General features: G+C 36.4%; 1 protein-coding gene, 1 non-coding gene and 1 pseudogene across 2 annotated transcripts; 2 read left to right on the top strand and 1 right to left on the bottom strand.

The window, feature by feature from the left end:
- The first annotated feature begins 1,742 nt into the window (after positions 1-1,742).
- Positions 1,743-1,824, top strand: TRNAS-GCU (transfer RNA serine (anticodon GCU)). Its single transcript has one exon. It is a non-coding gene; the product is annotated as a tRNA-Ser (tRNA).
- A 4,590-nt stretch (positions 1,825-6,414) lies between these two features.
- LOC107887940 (proton pump-interactor 1-like) lies at positions 6,415-9,611 on the bottom strand. The gene is made up of 4 exons (XM_016812154.2): positions 9,600-9,611; positions 7,876-8,027; positions 6,839-7,518; positions 6,415-6,446 (listed from the first exon to the last, which is right to left on the bottom strand). The coding sequence occupies exons 1-4, from the start codon at positions 9,609-9,611 to the stop codon at positions 6,415-6,417; spliced, it is 876 nt and encodes a 291-aa protein (XP_016667643.2).
- A 324-nt stretch (positions 9,612-9,935) lies between these two features.
- Positions 9,936-10,960, top strand: LOC107888210 (probable pectate lyase 19; annotated as a pseudogene).
- The last annotated feature ends 12,964 nt before the right edge of the window (positions 10,961-23,924 follow it).

The following is a 23,924-nucleotide window of genomic DNA, read 5'->3' as shown; positions in this document are numbered from 1 at the left end:
GAAAAGCTATAAAAAAAATGGATTAGTGTGTAACTGTTTGTAATTATCTGCACAATTTATCTAATTTTTATTCTGTAGTTTGTTGCTCTAATTACACTTGGGAACATTTGGTTAGTTGAATCTTACATTACAGTTTGTAATATTACATTCTTAAATGAGATTACGGTGTTTGGATTCTTGAAAATTTTGGTCATCCCATTCTCACATTCTTGAATAATGTCAAGATACCATTAGTAAAATATAATTTTGTTATAGTTCATTTATTTGGTTATCTCAAATTCTGGATAGAAAACAAAAGTTAACATTTATTTTTATTATATTAGTGAATATAATTTTCCCAAAATAACTGTAATTAAAAACCAAAATGATTTTTTTTCTTCTTTTTCTTTTCTCTCTTAACTTTTAAAAATCTTAGTTTAACTTTTTCAATTTTTTCATGATGGAAAAAAATATATCACAGATTGTGAGTAATGCATAAAAAATGTCGTAAAACAAAAATTAATAGGAAATTATGTGAATGTGATGATTAAAGGTTATGATTATCACTCCATTTCCGAAACATTAAAATTATATATATATATATATCACAGCTATTTTGTGAAATTTTTAGTTTCAATCAAAAAAAAAAACCCATATAAATTAGTTATCATAATTAAATTTAGAAATTGTTGAACTGAATTTATATGATAAATTAAGGTGTAATAAAAATTAATTTCTTAAATTTTTATAATTTTATAAATAAATTTATGATTTTATTCAAGCCACTAGACGATTAATGTAACACCCCTCAATCAGCCTGGTCCCCGGACTTGAGTTACAGGATGCTACATCACTATTGAAACTTTATCACATGCACACATAGTTTCAAGCAAGATCAGTTTCATGACAATTTACAACATTTACAGAGGTGTTCGTGGCTAAACAATCACACAACCTCAGAAACAATTTAATATGTGTTTAAGGACCATTGAGCAAATCTTCAAAGAAATCAATGCAAGTATCGATACACAAACTAATGTATTGGTATTTTGTAAAATGAGTATCGATACTAACAAGAAAAATGATACTAACTTAGCATTTTATCAAATCTTGAATCCAAACATTTTATCGATACTCAAGCACAGGTATCGATATTTTTACCCAAAGTTTTGATACTCAAGTACTATCATTTCAACATTGAGATATCGATATTTATAACTTGAATATTGATACATTTGTACAAATCGACAAAAATACCAAAAAAACAGGGCAAAATTCATGCTCAAACATTTTCCTTTTCAACATGCATCCTCAACACAATGGGTAAATTTGGATGGGCGGTGCGTTTACCTACGATTAGTGTAAAAATAGCAGTGGCGGTGAGATTAGGTACTGTAGCGATATCTAACATCCAATTGACCATACTTATAACCCAAAACAAAATCAATACTTCAACAATTCAGACCCAAATAAAACCAATAAAATAAGGATAACATCCAACAAAATTCTAAAATTCCAAAATCATAATATTATTGGACATCCACCTCTCATCCCGACCTCGGCCCCATCCTCCAACCCCGAGGTCGACTGCCCTTTTCTCAATTATTGGTAGATAATATTATTGTATTACAACTAAATCTTTATATTATTGGCTGAATATTAAGTGATCATCTATTCTTCCCACACCTAGCTTCAGCTATTTAGCTTGGACAGCATCTAAATTTATTTGTTATTTTTATCTTAATTTTAGTTGATAAATCAGTGTCGCTTTGGCCGAGTGGTTAAGGCGTGTGCCTGCTAAGTACATGGGATTTTCCCGCGAGAGTTCGAATCTCTCAGGCGACGTTAATATTTTTGTCAACCCCAGATGAGATGCCCGCCAACGGCGACGTCAGGGGCGGGTATTGGTGTTGATGGAGCCTTTTTTGACAGTTGCTATTGAAGTTATGGTCAGCATGCAGCAACCAAGACTGTCAAAGGCACTACATGCAGAAGCTGCAGGTTTACCTAGTCAGCAAGCTGTTTTTGTTTCATTTTGTAATTTTAAGTTAGTGTAATGTAACTTAGTTGCTTTATAACTATGTTAGGTTTATGCTTGATGTAATTTTGATGTTGATTGAGCTGATAAATCAGCTTTGTTTACTTGTTCAAGCTAATTAGCACAAGTTACCATGTGTATTAGTGGTAGTAGGTGAAGTTTAGGTCAACCTACTGTTTTGTCAAGATTGTAAACTTGTTTATGTATTGGCTTTGGGCCATTTTTGAAGTTTAATGAATGAATTCAACAAGTTTTCATCCATATGCTCTCCATTTTTAGTTTTGCTTCAAAATCCATTTGAGTTTTCTGCTTTATTTCTTCTACAAGTCACGAGACTTGCTACACAAGCATTCTACTGAAGCTTGCTGCTGCTGCCTCTTGCTCCAACAATTGGTATCTAGAGCCGTATTCTTAGAGGACCTGTTGTAGTTCAACATCAAAACGATGGCATCATCAGGTTTTTCACCAGCTTCACCACCTGTCTTCAATGGAGAGGGCTTCAACATTTGGGCAGTTAAGATGAGGACTTACCTGCAGGCATTCGACCTATGGGAAGTTGTCAACTCAGATGCTGAGCCAGCACCTCTTCGAGCTAATCCAACAGTTGCTCAAATAAGGCAACACACTGATGAAAGAACAAAAAGGCACAAGGCCATGTCATGCATACAGAACTGTGTGACAGATGTGATCTTTATGAGGATCATGGCCTGTGAAACACCAAAGGAGGCTTGGGACAAGCTGAAAGAAGAATTTCAGGGGACTGAGAAAACAAGGCAACAACAGCTGCTCAACTTGAGAAGAGATTTCGAAAATCTAAAAATGAAAGAGGAAGAAACAGTTAAGCAGTACTCAGATCGGATTATGGCTGTTGTAAACAGCATAAGGCTCCTAGGAGAGCAATTCAGTGAAGCTAGAATGGTTGAGAAAGTCATGTCCACTCTACCAGAGAGGTATGAAGCCAAAATTTCATCCCTCGAAGACTCAAGGGACTTGACAACTATCTCCTTAACTGAGTTAATCAATGCCTTGTATGCACAAGAGTAAAGAAGAGCCAGCAGACAAGAGGAGCACCAGGAAGGGGCTTTTCAAGCCAAAGAAGCCTCGAGCATCAAAACTCATAAAGGCAAAAAGTTCTGGAAAAACAGGCCTAAGCCTGATGCTGCTAGGAGCAGTGACCAACTCTGCAGACATTGTAAAAGAGCTGGTCATCCAGAAGATAGATGCTGGTTTAGACCAGATGCAGTATGCCAACACTGCAAGAAAAAAGGCCATGCTGAAAAAGTTTGCAAGAATAGAAGCAAACCAAGACAGAATCAATTTCAGCAACAAAAGGCAGAAGCTCGAGTAGCTGAAGAAAGCAGTGATCAAGAAGAACATGTTTTTGCTGTGTCATGTGCAGCAAATCAGAAAAAGGGTTCAAAGGGCTGGCTTCTAGATAGTGGGTGCACAAACCACATGTCACCAGATGCAACTATCTTCAAAACCCTGGATAGAACCTGCAAAACCAAAGTAAAAATTGGAAATGGTCAGTTAATCAATGCTGAAGGAAGAGGAGATGTGCTGATCCATACCTCCACAGGTGGCAAAATCATTTCAAATGTACTTTTGGTACCTGAAATTGATAGGAACCTTCTCAGTATAACTCAACTACTTGAGAAAGGTTACTCAGTTGTTTTCAAGGAGAAAGAATGTCAAATTTTTGATCCAAGTGGATCAAATCTCATAACAGTCACCATGACTGATAAATGTTTTGAAGTAGACTGGCCAAATGACTCACATTCAGCCTGCATAGCCTCCACTGATGACTCGAGACTCTGGCACCAGAGGCTTGGACATGCAAACTACAAATCCATAGCCCGCATGGTCAATGAAGGTCTGGCAGAAAATTTCATCGATTCAGTGAAGAATGATGAGGTTTGTGAGATATGTCAGCAAGGAAAATTGGCAAGATTGCCATTTCCAACAAGCACAACATGGAGAGCATCAGAGAAGCTCCAGCTTGTGCATACAGATGTGTGTGGACCAATGAAGACTGAGTCTTTCAAAGGAAGCAGGTACTTTATTTTATTTATTGATGACTTAACAAGATACTGCTGGATTTATTTTCTAAAACAGAAGTCAGAAGTTCCATCTGTGTTCCTGAAGTATAAAGCTGCTGTTGAAACTGAGTCTGGTTGCAAACTTAGAGCAGTGAGGTCAGATAATGGAACTGAGTACACCTCAGCTCAGTTCCAAGCCTACTGTGAAGAAGCAGGTATCAAACACCAGTTGACTAATGTGTATACACCCCAACAGAATGGGGTCAGTGAAAGGAAAAACAGAAGCTTGATGAACATGGCAAGATGTCTTCTGTTTGAGAAGAATTTGCCCAAAACTCTGTGGGCTGAAGCTGTTAACACAGCAGTCTATCTCCAAAACAGGCTCCCAACCAAGGCTCTGGCTGAAAAGACTCCATTTGAAGCCTGGTTTGGGTTTAAGCCATCACTGGCTCATCTCAGAACCTTTGGTTGTCTGTGCTACACACAAGTTCCAGCTGAGAAGAGAAGCAAGCTAGATAAAAGAGCTCAAGCAGGGATCCTGATCGGCTATAGCTTGGTTAAGAAGGGCTACAGAATCCTAGAACCTGCTACAAACAAGATATTGGTTAGCAGGGATGTTGTTTTCAATGAAAAAGGACACTGGAATTGGGAGAAGGCTGAACCAGAGGCAGTGGCTGAAGATCTCGCAGTGGACCAAGTTGAAAATGATGAAAACACACCTGAAATGGATGTAGATGATGTTCCAATCAGAGGCACTCGATCACTGGCTGATGTTTATGAAAGAGCACAAGTGGCTACTGTTGAACCAAGTTGCTTTGAAGAAGCAGAAAACCAGGAGGACTGGAAGCAAGCAATGATTGAAGAAATCAGAATGATTGAAAAGAATCAGACCTGGAGTCTGGTTGATAAACCAACAAACAGGAAGATTATTGGTGTCAAATGGGTTTATCGAGTAAAGAACAATGCTGATGGTAGCCTAAACAAGTTGAAGGCTAGATTGGTTGTGAAAGGTTTCAGTCAAAGGTATGGGTCAGACTACCTGGAAACCTTTGCACCAGTGGCCAGGCTAGACACTATCAGACTGCTAGTTGCCTTAGCAGCACAAAAACAGTGGCTGATACACCAACTTGATGTAAAATCAGCATTTCTGAATGGATTCCTTGAAGAGGAGATTTATGTGGAGCAACCTCAAGGTTTCAAGGTGTCTGGCAAGGAAGAAATGGTGTACAAGCTCAATAAAGCCTTGTATGGCTTGAAACAGGCTCCAAGGGCCTGGTATAGCAGAATAGATGGCTATCTGACCAGTCAAGGATTTGAAAGAAGTCTCAGCGAGCCAACTCTGTATGTTAAATCAACAAGTGCTGAAACTCAGCTCATTGTCTCAATATATGTCGATGACCTACTGGTGACAGGAGGAGATCATGAGATGCTAAGCAGCTTTAAAGTCAAAATGCAACAGCACTTTGAAATGTCAGACTTGGGATTGATGTCTTACTTCTTAGGCATGGAAGTAAACCAAGCTAAGAATGGGATTTGGCTAAGTCAAAAGACCTTTGCTATGAAGGTTCTCAACAAATTCTCAATGGAGAATTGCAAAGCAACCAGCACACCAGTTGCTGTTGGAGAAAAACTCTCGAGCCAAGACAAGCATGAAAAGGTTTGTGAAACAACCTATCGAAGTCTAGTTGGATGTTTGTTGTATTTGACTGCTACTAGACCTGATATAATGTATGCTGTGAGTCTACTCTCGAGGTTTATGCATTGTTCAAATGAAAGTCATTTTAGAGCTGCAAAAAGGGTTCTAAGATACATCAAAGGAACTTTGTCCTATGGAATGCAGTTTACCAAGGCTGAGAACTTGAAGCTAGTTGGATATTGTGACAGTGATTGGGCTGGTTCCTTGGATGACATGAAGAGCACTACAGGTTATGCATTCAACATAGGCTCTGCTATGATTTGCTGGAGCTCAAAGAAGCAGGGAGTAGTGGCTCAGTCGACTGCAGAAGCAGAATATGTGGCTGCTGCTGCAGCAGTCAATCAAGCCATATGGCTTAGAAAAATTTTGAAAGATATCAATCATGAGCAAAAGGAAGCAACTGAGATAATGTGTGACAACCAATCAGCAGTTGCTATTGCAAAGAATCCTGTTTTTCATGGAAGGACCAAGCACTTCAACATCAAACTTCATGCAGTTCGAGAAATGGAACAAGCTCATGTTGTTAAGCTGATACATTGCAGTTCTGAAGAGCAAATTGCTGATATTTTAACAAAAGCACTAAGTGTTTCCAAATTTCAACACCTGAGAGCTAATATGGGAGTTTGCAACATGCTAACCAAGGAGGAGTATTGAAGTTATGGTCAGCATGCAGCAACCAAGACTGTCAAAGGCACTACATGCAGAAGCTGCAGGTTTACCTAGTCAGCAAGCTGTTTTTGTTTCATTTTGTAATTTTAAGTTAGTGTAATGTAACTTAGTTGCTTTATAACTATGTTAGGTTTATGCTTGATGTAATTTTGATGTTGATTGAGCTGATAAATCAGCTTTGTTTACTTGTTCAAGCTAATTAGCACAAGTTACCATGTGTATTAGTGGTAGTAGGTGAAGTTTAGGTCAACCTACTGTTTTGTCAAGATTGTAAACTTGTTTATGTATTGGCTTTGGGCCATTTTTGAAGTTTAATGAATGAATTCAACAAGTTTTCATCCATATGCTCTCCATTTTTAGTTTTGCTTCAAAATCCATTTGAGTTTTCTGCTTTGTTTCTTCTACAAGTCACGAGACTTGCTACACAAGCATTCTGCTGAAGCTTGCTGCTGCTGCCTCTTGCTCCAACAGTTGCGTTCTTGGTCTCCTCTGTTGAGGTTTTCTTCCTATGTTGGCAGTGCTGGGAGTTTTGTGGTGGTTTAGCGACGGCTTCATTTGCATCTCGTTTAGCCTCTCGAGCTTGGGCATTCTCCGCCTTTCGCCTCTTCCTTTCTAGTGCTTCCTTAGCTTTAGCTACCTCCTCCAACCGGCGTTGGTCCTTTGATTTAGCCACTTCATCTTCCTTACTCAATTCCTCTGCCTTCCTGTCCGATTCCTCCTCCTCTGTTCTATTCGGCTTCTCTTCTTCCGTCTCTTTGATTTTACCCCCATTAGAAGCAGTTGCTGAAACACTTTCTGTAGGAGCAGATTGCATAAACTTCTTTTTCTCCACAACCTTTGCCGCAAGTACCTTTTCAGCTTTTGCCACCGCCACTTCCTCTTGTGTTCGATCTTTCGAAGTTAAGCCAGACATTGTCTGACCCACGAACGCTCTTCCATTTACTGCTTGACGAATTACAGGAGGCACTTCATTAGGACCAAGTGCACGGCCATCTAATGTCCTCAGTCTCCACAGTGTGCTCCTTTCATTGCATCTAAGATATTCTTTTCGGAATTCATCGTTGTTACTTATTCCATTAGTCCATAAATTTCTCCACCTGAGCCATCAACTGTTTAGATCAAATATTGTACAAAATTCTTGATTTGGAGGAAATAAAACAAATGCACGACCTCACCTGGTTAATACAAAAATTTTGGAGTGCCACTTTATACCCTTTCGAAGCCAACTCATTCGCTTTATTTAAATCATCCTTGTACAGCCAAAAGTGTTTGTTCTGCAACATTCAAACAAGAGTAGCGTCGGCATATCTTTATCTTAGTTTATTAGTTTCGAAGAGCAATGTATTGAATCAGAACCAGAACGAAAATGCAGGTTTGTCTATGCGTCTCGGATATGATTACGCGTCCAACACGATTATGTTCATTCACTCTAAGCTTACAGAATTTAAAAGTACCTTCTCATATGATTGTTTCTCCAAACGTTGCAACTGCGAATACGCTTCTTGTTGGATGTCATTTGCAGCTTTTCGGTTTCCTCATAGTATTTTCTCTTAGCTGGCTTAGTGATCGCCTCAGTGTTTTTCAGGTTGGCTTCCTTCTTTAAAGACTGTAGAAACAGAAGAATAGAATAAGCAACCAAAATATAAGTAAGTTGAATTTTTTTCCCTCTCGAGATTTCCATCACCATACCCAAATATTCTAGTCGAATGTTTTTTGACACAGCTCGGATTTGCATACACAGCTCGAGATTTCCTTCTTTAAACACAGCTCGCTTTACAAGAAATGGAAGTCTTAAACGAATAGAAACTTTGATCATGCCCAATTGTTTCTTAACAGATTTAATGTTTCCTTTTGGGATTTTGAAGAAAAAGTGGTATGATGTGGAAATTTGAAATACTTTTTGTTGACAGTTGTGTAAGTTGTGAATGGATTGTTGAATTTTTTGTTCAATCCATGGCGACCTTTACAATAAAAAGGAAAAACATTTCTATTTTAAATGACAGTTAGATTTTAGTGCTCAAAATGGTTAAATTCTTAATGGTTTTGCCAATTGGCGACCTAAGATTTCCATGATTAGATGTTGGAGTTTTGGCAGCAAAACAAGCAAAACAAAAGCAAAAACAAAAGAGAGCAGAAGCAAAATGGAGAGGAAAGAGTTTGAACAAGAAGATAGCTGAAAATTCTCATTGATTTCATTAAAAAATTGAAAATATATGTAAGTTACATGATAATTGGACAGTTACCTAACTAATACATGACTAATACTAAACTTGAATTACATACAAAAGTAAGCTGACATATCAGCTATTACATCAAATTCAAATCAAAATATAATCCTACTAACTTTGTGGACAAATTACAAGGAAACTAAGTAAAGTTACATAGGAACAAAATGAACAAAATGAACTAAAGCTATTGCATTCGGTTCAACTCCAACGCTTATCTCCATGCTGAACTGCTGTTGGTCTCTTGTTGCATTGCAGACCAATGCTCAACATTAGAGATGTGGGCTAAAATTTTTGTGGTTTTGTAGGGAAAATTTTGGTTGATAATCTTGTAATGAGAATGCTTACCATTCAATGCACTTTAATTTAAGAACTATAAAGTTACATGGATGGTTTATTTAAAGGTAAACTCACGGCTTATCAAAATCAAGGCTTTAGCCGACCAAAGTCGGGAACTTAGAGTACTAGATATTTAGGTTTTAACACTTTTATATAGTTTTAAAACCTAGGCCCTACCATATCACCTAGATAATTAAACCAAGGAATTATCCTAAAAAGGAGAAACATATAGAAAGAGAACAATGATGGAGGTAACTAAGCTAAGGGTTGTTTTCCTTTTTTCTTTTTTCACCCTAATTCCAAAGCTATGGGCAAATATTGCTGAATTTGATGATTTTTGGAAGCAACGTGAAGAAGAAGCCTGGAAGATTGCTCTGCTCTAACAGCTTATGAACAGAGCCCAGAAAATGTTAGCAGTCACTTGAACTATCATGTTACAAGTAAATTATAACTTTCTATTTTATCTCTCTTTTCTCACTTTCTTTTTTATATAAAAGAGGGTCCTACATTAAACATTAGAAAAGAAATTACATATATTGAAATTTGAAATATAGACTCGAATGTAACAAATTAAAAATATCTACAAGGACTAATTAAGCTAAACTCTTAGTTACTCTTGCTTCCATTACTGTCTATGTCAAATAGCAATCTATCATATTTGTATTTTGGACCATTAACTCATAGTGTTATTGAGTTGTAATAATCATAGGCCTTTAGCTTAATGATAAAAATATCATTATTTAGATGGATGAAAGCCAATGGTTCCAATGTTAGTTCCCTTAAACTTTCTTAATTTGTATGTTAAATGCAGGCATTATATATTATATTAGATAATTTGTTGCAGGGTTCTTGAAAAAACTATGTACAACCAACCCTTAGAATTTAAGGATGTTATTACTAATAGCACGAGAAGATCCTTGAGGGGCAAACATAAGAACACTAGTCCATGCATGACGATCAATCCAATTGATAGGTGCTGGAGATGCAAGAAGAACTCCAAGAATCGCAAAAGACTATCAAAGTGTGTCCTTGGTTTTGGCCACAAAATCCAGGGAGGGAATAAGGGAGAATACTATTTGGTTGCGGATAATTCTGATGATGATGTCGTAAATCCTAAACCAAGAACTTTACGTCACGCTGTGATTCAAAAGAGACCATTATGGATAATTTTTGCCCCTGATATGAACATTAAGTTATCGCAAGAGCTAATGGTTAAAAGCCATAAAGCAATTGATATGGATAATTTTTGCCCATGATATGAACATTAAATTATCACAAGAGCTAATGGTTCAAAGCCATAAAACAATTGATTGTGGTGGATCAAATGTTTATATAGCATATGAATGTGGCATTACACTTCAATTTGTGCACAATGTCATAATTCATAACATTCATATTCATCGCACTGTTAAAAGTAATGGTGGCCTAATAAGAGACTCTGAAGATCATTATGGCTATCGCACAGTTGGCGATGGAGATGGGATTTCCATATTTGGATCATCAAGGATTTAGCTTGATTATATTTTCATGTCTGAGTGTCAGGACGGACACATTGATGCAATATAAGGTTCCACTGCCATTACCATTTCAAATTGCCATTTCACCCCATCATGATCATGTAAGTTTTATCTTAAAATACTCAACTTGTTATACATTTTGTAATCTAGTTTTCAACTAAACATTCTTGGATTTTTCTTTCAGGTGATCTTGTTAAGTGCAAGTGATACCTATTCTAAGGATCAATATATACAAGTCACACTTGCATTCAACCATTTTGGAAAAGAATTGATACAAAAAATGCCATTTTGGAAAAGAATTGATACAAAAAATGCCTAGATGCCGATGGGGATACTTTCATGTCGTCAACAACAATTACACTCTTTGGAAATTGTATGCCATTGGAGGTAGCATGCATCCCATCATTATTAGCCAAGGCAACAAGTTCATTGCTCTAGATAATCCTGTAGTTGAATGATTAATATTTGGAGAAATAAAACAAAGAAAATGATAAAGAATATAATGGAGAAGAGAAATAAATTTTGTATGGAAAAATTCTTTCAAATAAGCTTTTATTTCAATCACACAAGTTAATTATTCTTCATCACATACAACTCTTTATATAGGAGTTGTAAGTGACTATTCATCTATATCACTATATGCTAGGAGTTGTGACTATTCATGCATGTGTGTATCCTTTCATATTCAAGCCTCTTAACCTTTCATTTTCAAGTCTCTTCACTATTCATATTCAAGTCTTTTCTAACTTTTCATAATTTATTAGTGCAAGGTTAATTTAATTATGTGCCAACAATGCCTCCCTTAAATTAAACTTGCTTTGAACTCCCAACCTTTCAACATTTTTCTTGAAGACTTGTCCACTTAGAGGCTTTGTGAAGATATCAGCCATCTGATCTCCCGTCTTGCAATATTCAACTTGAACATCACCATTATTCACTAGTTCCCTCAAGAAGTGATATCGAATGCGAATGTGTTTTGTCTTTCTATGAAGAACTGGATCTTTTGTGACCGAAATAGTAGAACTATTGTCACAAAATAAAATTGTTGACTTGCTTTGCTTTTGCTTAAGACTTTCCAAAATTCCACGTAACCAAATCAATTGACATCCTGCATAAGATGCAGCGATATATTCAGCTTCTGTAGTCGAAAGCGCCACAACTGATTGTTTCTTTGAGCTCCATGAAACTGCACCACTACCAAGGTGAAAAACATAACCAGAAGTGCTTCTGCTATCATCAATGCTTCCTGCTAAATCACTATCCGTATAACCAATGAGATCAACTAATGTATTAGCTTTATAGAAAATTCCATAATCAATGGTTCCCTTCACATATCTCAATATTCTCTTAGCAACCTCCCAGTGATTGGAGTAAGGTTTCTCCATGAATCTACTTACCAAGCTAACAGCATACACGATGTCAGGCCTTGTAGAAGTCAGATACATCAACTTTCCAACAAAACTTCTGAATATGGTGGAATTGACTATCTTTCCTTCACCCTCTTTAGATAACTTCAGACCTGTAATGCATGGAGTAGAGACTGGATTCGCATTTTCCATCTTGAACCTTTTTAGAACTTCCTTTGCGTAGCTCTCTTGTGAAATAAAAATTCCTTTCTCAGATTGATGAACTTCAATGCCAAGAAAATGATGAAGTTCTCCCAAATCTGTCATCTTAAATTCTGCCATCATTGAGTGCTGAAATTCTTTCAACATCTTCACATCATTTCCTGTGAAAATAAGATCATCAACGTAGAGACTTACAACCATGAATCTTCCTTGAGAATTGTCTTTGATGTAGAGAGTATGCTCATATGGACATTTCTGGAATCCACACTTCTGAAAATAAGAATCGATGCGGCTGTACCAAGCTCGGGGTGATTGCTTTAACCCGTACAAAGATTTCTTCAACTTGTAAACTTTTTCTTCTTCTCCTTTTTTGACAAACCCTGGTGGTTGATCAACATAGACTTCTTCTTTGAGAACACCATTCAAAAACGTAGATTTTACGTCCATTTGGAACATTTTCCAATTGTTTTGGGCTGCAAGAGAAATAAGTAATCGGACTATCTCAAGTCTTGAAACTGGAGCAAATACCTCTGTAAAATCTTCTCCTTTCTTTGGCTTGTATCCTTTTGCAACCAGCCTTGCCTTATACTTGTTGATAGAGCCATTCGGATTCATCTTTGTCTTGTACACCCAATAGACTCCAATTGAATTCTTGTGCGGCGGCAAATCTGTAAGCTCCCATGTATCATTGTCTTCAATTGAGCAAATCTCTTCTTTCATGGCTTTCCTCCATATTTCTTCTTGATATGCATCATCAAAAGAAATTGGATCTTCTCCTACAAAGAAGGTAAAGAATACAGCATCATTTTGCACAACTTCATCAGTTACATCATATAACTCTTGAGTAATCATCAATGAAAGAGATAAAGTAACGATTACCTCCCAAAGATGAATCTGTCATTGGACCACAAAGATCTGAGTGAATAAGTTGCAATGGTCTTCTTGCTTTCCACGATGATTGAGAAGGAAAAGTAATTTTGTGTTGCTTTCCAAGTTGACATGCTTCACAAATATCATCAAGCCGATTGATTTTTGGTAAACCTCTGACCATCATCTTCCTTGAAAGTATCTCCAAATTTCCATAGTTCAAATGTCCATATCTATCATGCCATAACTTTGAAACTCCTTTATGAGCACCAATAAAACAAGACATATTCTGATTTTGAAGGGTGAGAGAGAAAAGATTATTTGATGCCACTCCAACTCTAGCAACAACCTGATTTTTCCTTGATAAATAGCAGGCCATGTCACGAAAATGAATATCATACCCTTTCTTCAAAAGATGCCCAACGCTAAGCAGATTATTTTTAAGATCAGGAACAAAATAAACTTCAGACATTTTCTCTACCCTTCCTTGCTTTGTTTTGAACTCCAACTCACCAACACCGCTAACTTTGTAAGCCTTGCCATCTCCTACTTTTACTTCTCCACAATCAGATTCAAAGAACTTCGAAAATAAATTTTTGTTACCTGTCATATGCTTGCTAGCACCACTGTCTATGTACCAGACATCATCAATCTCTCCACCATGAGACACGAGCAACAAAGTTTCTTGCTTTTGCTCTTGATTATTTTGTACTATATTAGCTTCATTTTTCTCTTCTTTCTTGTACCAGCATTCACTTGCCAAATGACCAGGTTTGCGACAATGATAATATTCAAAATAGCCACGACCTCTTCCTCTTTGATTTCCACGTCCACGTCCTCTTTGTGATCCTCTAAAATTCTGACTTTGGTTGGCTTCTTTCCATCCATTCTCTGTGCTTGCATTTTCATCTCTTTGACGAGCATTTGAGCCTCTTCCTCTAAAATTTCTTCCTCTTCCACGATCTCTCCCTCTTTGATGTTTAAATTCTCCTTTCTTCTCATTTAGAGACAACTTTGACTGGAGTGCTTGATCTAGATCTACTTCCTTCTTCTTCTTGTTTAATCTTTCTTCATGGGCTTGCAACGAACCTGTGAGTTCATCAATAGTCATGGTACTCAAGTCTTTTGATTCTTCAATGGCTACGACAATGTAATCAAATCTAGAATCCAAAGAACGGAGGATTTTTTCAACACCACGACTATTATCCATAGTTTCTCCATTTCTTTTTAATTGGTTGACTATGGACAAAACTCGTGAACAGTAATCAGAAACTGATTCCGACTCTATTTTTTGCAATCTTTCAAACTCCCCTTGAAGAGTTTGCAACCGAACTCTTTTCACCTTTTCATCTCCTTTGAAAGAATTTTGTAAAATCTCCCATGCTTGTTTTACCGTTGTGGCACAAGCTATTTTTTCCCAAGCCGCTTCATATGATTGAACTCCTTGATATATCCAAAATAAGGCTTGTTGATTTTTCTTCCTTGATTTTCTTAAACTCTTTTTCTGAACTTGTGTTAATCATTCCTCCTCTTCAGCCTCAACTTTATTGTAACCTTTTTCAACAATCTCCCAAACTTCTAGAGATCCAAGAAGAGCCTTCATTTGGATACTCCATTTGCCATAGTTTTCTTTGGTTAATTGGGGAACGGAAGAAAGAGAAATAGAATTGTTCATTTCGATCGAACAAGGCTCTGATACCAATTTGTAGTTGAATGATTAATATTTGGAGAAATAAAACAAAGAAAATGATAAAGAATATAATGGAGAAGAGAAATAAATTTTGTATGGAAAAATTCTTTCAAATAAGCTTTTATTTCAATCACACAAGTTAATTATTCTTCATCACATACAACTCTTTATATAGGAGTTGTAAGTGACTATTCATCTATATCACTATATGCTAAGAGTTGTGACTATTCATGCATGTGTGTATCCTTTCATATTCAAGCCTCTTAACCTTTCATCTTCAAGTATCTTCACTATTCTTATTCAAGTCTTTTCTAACTTTTCATAATTTATTTGTGCAAGGTTAATTTAATTATGTGCCAACAAACCCCCTAGTTAAAGAGGTAATAAATGAAAATATAACAAATTAATCAATAACATTTATTAATTTTATATCATAGTAAGCGCAATGCAATTGAAAATGTACCTACGATTATACCACTAAATTGCTTTTGTTCAATGCATTTCTATAGATAACCCATAGGAACTATGCACCAGAGTGATCTGTTCATGAATGGAGCATTTTTTTGTAACATCTGGACCACCCTTACCTCCCCATTTCAAATTCAAAAAGAAGGATATGATTAAAGCTATATCTGCAGCATTTGTCAGAAGACTCACTAGATTCTCTGGGACTCTTAAATGTAAGGAATGAGTTAAAGTGCTAGAAATAACTCTTAGTTCTACAAAAGTTCATAGCAATTTGTTTTTCTTTGATGCATCAAGAAATTTAGATCTCCTTTGAAAATGTGAGTATAGTATAGGCTAACAGGATATATAATGTATTAAATTTTCTTAAATTTAATAAAATTAATGCATTAGATGTAAAAATTTCTAGACTAATTTTTAAAAGGGTAAATTACACCAATAGTCACTCAACTTTGATGTAGCTGACAAAACAATTACTTTGATTTTAATTCAATCACTCAACTTTCAAAAAATGATAAATCGGTCACTACCGTTGCAAATGTACAGAAAGTTGAGGTGGCCCGTTAACTTGCCATGTTGGCATCCCACGTTGAAAACAGCCTCTACAACATGCCCTATTAACTTATAGTTGTAGAAGAAGAAGAATAAAGAGAAATAAAGAAAAAAAATCTCTACTTAGGTCACCTTTGATTCATCCAGAGCTGCCTCTACACAATCCCCAATCTCTTACCTTACAAGAATTCGACCCTCTCCCCGACCACCCCTTTCCCTTTGCTAATTATTTCGTGTTTCTAGATCACTGAAAAAAGGCAAACCATAATAAAGTAATTTTTTGTTAATTTTTTTGAGAAAAATTTGAAACACGAAATTGAGAATCAACAAAGTAATCCTACACGATGTTGTGTGTGGACGGTGGGCTAACAAGAATCTTCTTCAGCAAGAAACCTTGCATCCCACTATTATTATTAGCCAAGGCAATAGGTTCATTGTTCCACATGACCCCTTAACTAAAGAGGTAAATGAAAATATAACAAATTATTCAGTAACATTTACTAAATTTGTATTCGATCTTTCGAAGTTAAGCCAGACATTGTATGATCCACGAACGCTCTTCCATTTACTGCTCGACGAATTACAGGAGGCACTTCATCAGGACAAAGTGCACGGCCATCTAATGTCCTCAGTCTCCACAGTGTGCTCCTTTCATTGCATCTAACATATTCTTTTCGGAATTCATCGTTGTTATTCCATAAGTCCATAAATTTATCCACCTGAGCCATCAACTGTTTAGATCAAATATTGTACAAAATTCTTGATTTGGAAGAAATAAAACAAATGCACGACCTCACCTGGTTAATACAAAAATTTTGGAGTGCCACATTATCCCCTTTCCAAGCCAACTCATTCGCTTTATTTAAATCATCCTTGTACTGCCAAAAGTGTTTGTTCTGCAACATTCAAACAAGAGTAGCGTCGGCATATCTTTATCTTAGTTTATCAGTTTCGAAGAGCAATGTATTCAATCAGAACCAGAACGAAAATGCAGGTTTGTCTATGCATCTCAGATATGATTAAGTGTCCAACACGATTATGTTCATTCACTCTAAGCTTACAGAATTTGAAAGTACATTTTCATATGATTGGTTCTTCAAACTTTGCAACTGGACATACGATTCTTGTTGGATGTCATTTTCTCTTAGCTGCTTTAGTGATCGCCTCAGCGTTTTTGAGGTTGGCTTCCTTGTTTAAAGACTGTAGAAACAGAAGAATAGAATAAGCAACCAAAAGATAAGTAAGTTAAATTTTTTCCCCTCTCGAGATTTCCATCATCATACCCGAATATACTAGTCGAATATTTTTTGACACAGCTCGGAATTGGATACACAGCTCGAGATTTCCTTCTTTGGACACAGCTCGCTTTACAAGAAATGGAAGTCTTAAAAGAATAGCACATTTTCATGATAAATATATATTCTCATATTATGCATAGAAACTTTGATCATGCCCAATTGTTTCTTAATAGATTTAACGTTTCCTTTTGGGATTTTGAAGAAAATGTGGCATGATGTGGAATAATGAAATACTTTTTGTTGACAGTTGTGTAAGTTGTGAATGGATTGTTGAAGTTTTTGTTCAATCCATGGCAACCTTTACAATAAAAAGGAAAAAAATTTCTATTTGAAATGACAGTTAGATTTCAGTGCTCAAAATGGTTAAATTCTTGATGGTTTTGCCAATTGGCGACATAAGATTTCCATGATTAGATGTTGGAGTTTTGGCAGCAAAACAAGCCAAACAAAAGCAAAAACAAAAGAGAGCAGAAGAAAAATCGAAAGGAAAGAGTTTGAACAAGAAGATAACTGAAAATTCTCATTGATTTCATTAAAAAATTGAAAATATATGAAAGTTACATGATAATTGGACAGTTACCTAATGACATAACTGCTCCCACTAATACATGACTAATACTAAACTTGAATTACACACAAAAGTAAGCTGACATATCAACTATTACATCAAATTCAAGTCAAAATCTAATCCTACTAACTTTGTGGACAAATTACAAGGAAACTAAGTAAAGTTACGTAGGAACAAAATGAACAAAATGAACTAAAGAAGCTATTGTTAGAGTTAATATAGTCAAAGCAGTTGTAATATAGTCAAAACCGTTGAACCGTTGCAAGTCTGTTAGTAGTTAGTCTGTTAGCAGTTAAAGATGATAGCAGCTAGAAAGTTTGCTGTAGCGTCTGTCAGCTTCAGCTCTCATGCATGTATAAATACGTGCAACCTGCATGCATTAAGTAAGTCTTTCTGATACGGGGTTGTGCGCGGACCAAGATCGAGTTGCCAAGTCACGAGAAACTCCTACGAAAACCCTAAACAATTAGATCTGAAACGAAACAGAAAATTAAAAGATTAGATTTTTGAATTTTCAGATCTGAAATAAAATCCCCAAATCAGCAAAGAATCAAATTGAAAATAGAAATAAGTGTTAGGGTTCTTGAAACCCTCAAGGAGATTGTGATTCTGCCCAATTGAACACCAAGATAGTTTTCCCCAAATTTCGACAATCTAATTTCACCCAAAAAGAGTATGGAAAATCCCTAGAAATTGGGGATTTTTGGGATGATTCCTTAAGATAGAAAAAGGCTGAAAACACAATAAGAACAGAAAATAGATTAGATAATGATTCAGCACAAGTAGAAATAAAGAAAGAATTGACAGTAAGAAATTAAAAGATAAGTCCTAAGAAGCCTTGAAATCTCGAAAGATCTCACAACTCCCTTCAAACGGCTCTAATCTCCCCTCCAAAGAATATCAATGGCAAGAAGAAGGTTGAAGATGGCTCCCACAATCACAAGATTGTTAAAACAACTTCTAAAGAAAACTCAAGAGAGAAATCTTGGAGAAAACTCAAAGAAAATTCTGCTCTCAACAAATCTGAAATTTTAATAATAATGATAAGTGTTTAACAAGGTGGACAGCCATGCCTTTAAATAGGCATTATAACTAGTCCTAATCTAATTAGAAAACTAAAATAAAAAAAACTCCTAATTATTTTAATATGGAAATTCGGTCAAAGGTCATTTTATCTGGGACTCTTGGACTGAATATTGACATAAAAATTTAAACTAAGTAAATAAATAAATAAATAAATAAAAATAAAAATAAAACTTTACAACTTGGGCCACTTTGACGATTTGGCCTGATTTTCAACTAAGTATGGATGGATTTCTTGATTGGGCTGGGAATTTGCTTATTGGGCCTCGCCTTCAAGAATTTGGGCTTTTGTGACTCGTATCATTCCCCCCTTCCTCAAAAAGATTCGTCCTCGAATCTGAAAAATCAAATGAACTCGACTTTCCTCTATCGAACGAGACTAATGGCAATTGAGTCCACTGAAAAGAATAGCCATGAGATAGTAAATAGCAACGGAAACAAGCTTGTAATCCAATCATAAGCATAACAGAACAGGTATAACGCATGTGAATGGACAGATTCAGATTACCATGCAAACTATCTAATTTACTCACCACTGCCTCGTCAAATATTTGAAACAAAGATGGACATGTTTTAAGGCATTCAGTCGTCTCACATTGTTCCCACAAACCATGAATAAATTGCGAGTAATAAATCAAATGGTAAACATAATCGTCACAAGTAGGTATTTGAAAAGATTCACATGGTTCACAGAGTTGCATAATCATACCATGCATTCATCGACGGTCTATAGATTCACTCACACATGCATTATCAAAAACAAGAATCTTTTTATCAACCATCAAAATAGATAGATCATCAATAAATAAAATAGGACAGTCAAGCACGTTTCGATCTAAGTGTTCATCAACACGATCTTTATCACTATCCGAGGAGTACAAAAGTGTTTCAAAGGTTTCAAGCATCTTACCTCGATAAGCAGAAGAATAAGGGTCGATTTTACCTTTTTCATTTAAAACAAACCTTCACTCATCGGGGGCATAGTGTAGTCGAATCTTCGTTGTTGAGTTAACGTTTGTCAAATGGAACTCAAACTTCATGTACAACCACATAAACTGTTTAAGGCACGAATATAAATTGAAAACAAATTTGGAAAATTTCGTTACCTTATTCTCCAAAACAGATTTGGACAAATTCGAGGATTTTACACAAGGTAAATCAAGAGAATAACAAATCACGCTTCTTTTCATAATGACTTTATCAACCACAATCGAAGAGTAACAATTAATCGGATCAAAATGAGGGGATCTTTTAAGAACTAAGTCACCAAAAGTTTTATTAATAATTTTCAAATCTGAACTGGACTCGGTTTCTAAAATTTCCTTACCTCGCTTACCTTCGGGATCATGTAGTGTGATTTCATCTTTGCCTAAGTTGATCGTATGAAAGCGTCTTTCATTTGAGAGGTATTGAAGTTGAAAGTTATCTTTCGATCTTTCGAGAACCTGAAAAGTAGCAACACAAGAAAAATTCATATCTTGGTTAGTGGAAACATTCCTCACTACCCTTTCCACGTCTTTTTCTTTTGTTTCTTTTTTTTAATTCATTTTCTCTTCTTTCTTCAATTTCTTTTTCACTCTCAATCTCTTTTTGCTCTTTTTCATTCTCTTTTTCTTTTTCCTCACTTGTTTTAACAGAATTTTTCAGTTTGATTATGTCCTCATGGACTTGTTCTGGAGTGAGCGGCACTAAGGTGATTTTCCTTCCTTGATACTTGAAAGAATACCTATTGGTACGACCATCGTGAGTGACCTTTCGATCTAGTTGCCATGGTTCTCCTAGCAACAAATGGCAGGCTTGAATAGGTACTACGTCGCACACGACTTCGTCTTGATACTTACCGATAGAAAAGGCGATGCGCACTTGTTGAGTGACCTTAAATTGGCTTTCATTGCTAAGCCCTTGTAGTTGATACGGTCGTGGATGCTTGGTAGTGGTTAAGCAAAGCTTTTCCACCATCGTCGTGCTGGCTACGTTCGAGCAACTTTCACCATCAATAATAACTCTACAAAGCTTACCTTGTACATGGCAGCGAGTATGAAAGAGATGTTCTCGTTGCTGCTCGCTCTTTGGATTTGCCAAAGAGGGTTGTCCACGATCATGAAGATCATAATCAGTTCTAGGGACACGTCGAGGAGCGCACCTATGAGCAGGAGGCTGGTTATCCACATCGTCTTGAATTTGATCTCGATATTGAGGCTCTTGATTCAACTGCACCTTATTGATAGTAGCAGTCAACGCTCGAAGTGCAGCAGCCTGTTCGTCCAACTGTTGTTGGAATTTTTTAAATATGTCACTATTATTATCACCTGTAGACATTTTTTTTAAAACCTGCAAAACACTCAACACTCAAAAATAAAAGTTATCAAACCTCACCGTTAATCACTCAAAAGAAAGAAATCAAATTCTCAATGAGGTTGAATTCAATATTGTGAGTTCTTTATCAGAGTTTATATCAACCAATTAGAGAGTGTGAACCAAACTACCAAAGAATCCTAATTTGCACTAGGATGCCAAAAACTGACGAGACACCAAGTGATTCGTGTTGCACCGAGGAAGGAGTTGTGCACACGTGTAAATCCTACTAACACAAGAAACAAGAAGGTGTTAGATAACGTAACAGAAGAATAAAAAGCAAACAAATGAAAACCTACAGCTAAGAATCAATAAAAATTGCTAAAACCAGAAAACCCGAAAAACTGCAGAGTAACTTGACAACTTCGTTAGAGGTGTTCCCGATCTCCAAAAATCACGAAATTAAATCTGGAGTGTCCTTATATATTGAATTTTTGATCTGGAAATTTTGGGCACCAAATTCAACCCGCTGAATCTTTTTTTTTAAATTTTTATTGAATTTCATCTTTTTTGATTTTTTTTTGACTTTTTTGACTGATTTTTTTGCGGGAATAAATTTTTTTATATTCAATCACAGTGCCAAAAACATGTATGTAAAATTTCAGATCAATCGGACAACGTTTACCCACTCAAATGAATTTTTTTTTGAACAATTTTTTTGGGTAAAACTGCTGTTTATGCTTTAAAAAATAGAGATCAGTTTAGAAATCAACCAAGAACACCCAAAACGCCCAAAATCTGATACCAAATGGTACGGGGTTGCGCGCGGACCAAGATCGAGTTGCCAAGTCACGGGAAACTCCTACGAAAACTCTAAATAATTAGATCTAAAACGAAACAGAAAATTAAAAGATTAGATTTTTGAATTTTCAGATTTGAAATAAAATCCCCAAATCAGCAAAGAATTAAATTGAGAATAGAAATAAGTGTTAGGGTTCTTGAAACCCTCAAGGAGATTGTGATTTTGCCCAATTGAACACCAAGATAGTTTTCCCCAAATTTCGACAATCTAATTTCACCCAAAAAGAGTATGGAAAAACCCTAGAAATTGGGGATTTTTGGGCTGATTCTTTAAGATAGAAAAAGGCTGAAAACACAATAAGAACAGAAAATAGATTAGATAATGATTCAGCACAAGTAGAAATAAAGAAAGAATTGACAGTAAGAAATTAAAAGATAAGTCTTAAGAAGCCTTGAAATCTCGAAAGATCTCACAACTCCCTTCAAACGGCTCTAATCTCCCCTCCAAAGAATATCAATGGCAAGAAGAAGGTTGAAGATGGCTCCCACAATCACAAGATTGTTAAAACAACTTCTAAAGAAAACTCAAGAGAGAAATCTTGGAGAAAACTCAAAGAAAATTCTGCTCTCAACAAATCTGAAATTTTAATAATAATGATAAGTGTTTAACAAGGTGGACAGCCATGCCTTTAAATAGGCATTATAACTAGTCCTAATCTAATTAGAAAACTAAAATAAAAAAAACTCCTAATTATTTTAATATGGAAATTCGGTCAAAGGTCATTTTATCTGGGACTCTTGGACTGAATATTGACATAAAAATTTAAACTAAGTAAATAAATAAATAAATAAATAAAAATAAAAATAAAACTTTACAACTTGGGCCACTTTGACAATTTGGCCTGATTTTCAACTAAGTATGGATGGATTTCTTGATTGGGCTGGGAATTTGCTTATTGGGCCTCGCCTTCAAGAATTTGGGCTTTTGTGACTCGTATCACTTTCAATAAGATGTTTTTCTTCAGAGTTTTCTTCTTATAATTTCACATGGTATCAGATGTAAGTATTTCTTTTTTTTTCCTTCGCTGTGCAGTTTTGTATTGGGCAAGATGACATCCAGTGTTTCTGATGGAGTTCTTGACAGTCGTTTCTTTTCTACAAAGCGTATTAGTGTTCTTCTTGATGATAATACGTATCTACTCTGGCGCCAGCAAGTTCTCTTGGCTGTGAAAGCGCATAAATTACAGCGCTTCTTGGATTCTCAAGAAACTCCGCCACCCTCGTTACTTGTCGATGATAATGGTGGTTCGTATGAAAATCCAGATTTTGCATTGTTTGAACAGCAGGATAGTGCCCTTGCTTCGTGGTTACTCTCTTCTATTAGTCAGACGATGCTTCCTCATCTTATTGGCATGGATACTAGTGCCAAGATTTGGAATGCGGTTGTTGCTTTGTTTGGTAGTAAAACAACCTCTAAACTGATGGCATATCGTCGAGCGTTACACTCTCAACACAAAGGTGAACTTGGCATGAAGGAGTTCTTGATGAAGGTTAAGGGTTGTTGTGACAATCTTGCTAGTTGTGGAGAAATCATTGGAGAGCATGAACACATTACTGCAATCCTCAATGGCCTACCTCCAGATTATGAATCAATTATCACAATTATTACAGCGAGTCAGATTCCCTACACGGTACAAGGAGTAACCTCTATGCTTCTTGATACTGAGGCTCGTCAGCAGGTCGTAAGTACTGAAGTGTCCAGCTCGGCAAACTTGGTGTTGAATGAGTCTTCTGATGATCCTGGTTCACTACCTGCTTATCAGCCATCATCTTCAGTTCGAGGACGTGGGCGAGGGCGTTCGTCTAGCTCAAGAATTCAATGTCAGCTTTGTGGGAAGGCTGGTCATCTTGTTGACCGCTGCTACCATCGTTTTGACTCATCATACAAGAGTAGCAACTATAGACCCCCTCCACAAGCAAATATGTGCATGACTGGTTCTAGTTCATCCTCACCTTGGAGTCCGTCTACACCTTGGTTTTCTTATCCTCAGCAAAGTCTTCCGTGGGGTTCTCCAGGTTGGTGTTTTCCTCCTCCTTCATCTGTCTGGCCTAACCCGTTTGTTGGTAGCTCTCCACAACAGGTTAGTATGCCCCAACAAGTCAGTATGCCATCTGCTGGTGTCACACCACCTCAAGCTTATGTTGCAACTCCTGAAACAGTAGCTGACAATGCAT

The sequence above is a fragment of the Gossypium hirsutum genome, chromosome D05 (genome assembly GCF_007990345.1).
Source record: "Gossypium hirsutum isolate 1008001.06 chromosome D05, Gossypium_hirsutum_v2.1, whole genome shotgun sequence".
In the NCBI taxonomy this organism is placed as follows: Eukaryota; Viridiplantae; Streptophyta; class Magnoliopsida; order Malvales; family Malvaceae; genus Gossypium; species Gossypium hirsutum.
Note: the sequence above shows the minus strand (reverse complement) of the source record. Positions and strands in the feature narration are given on the sequence as shown.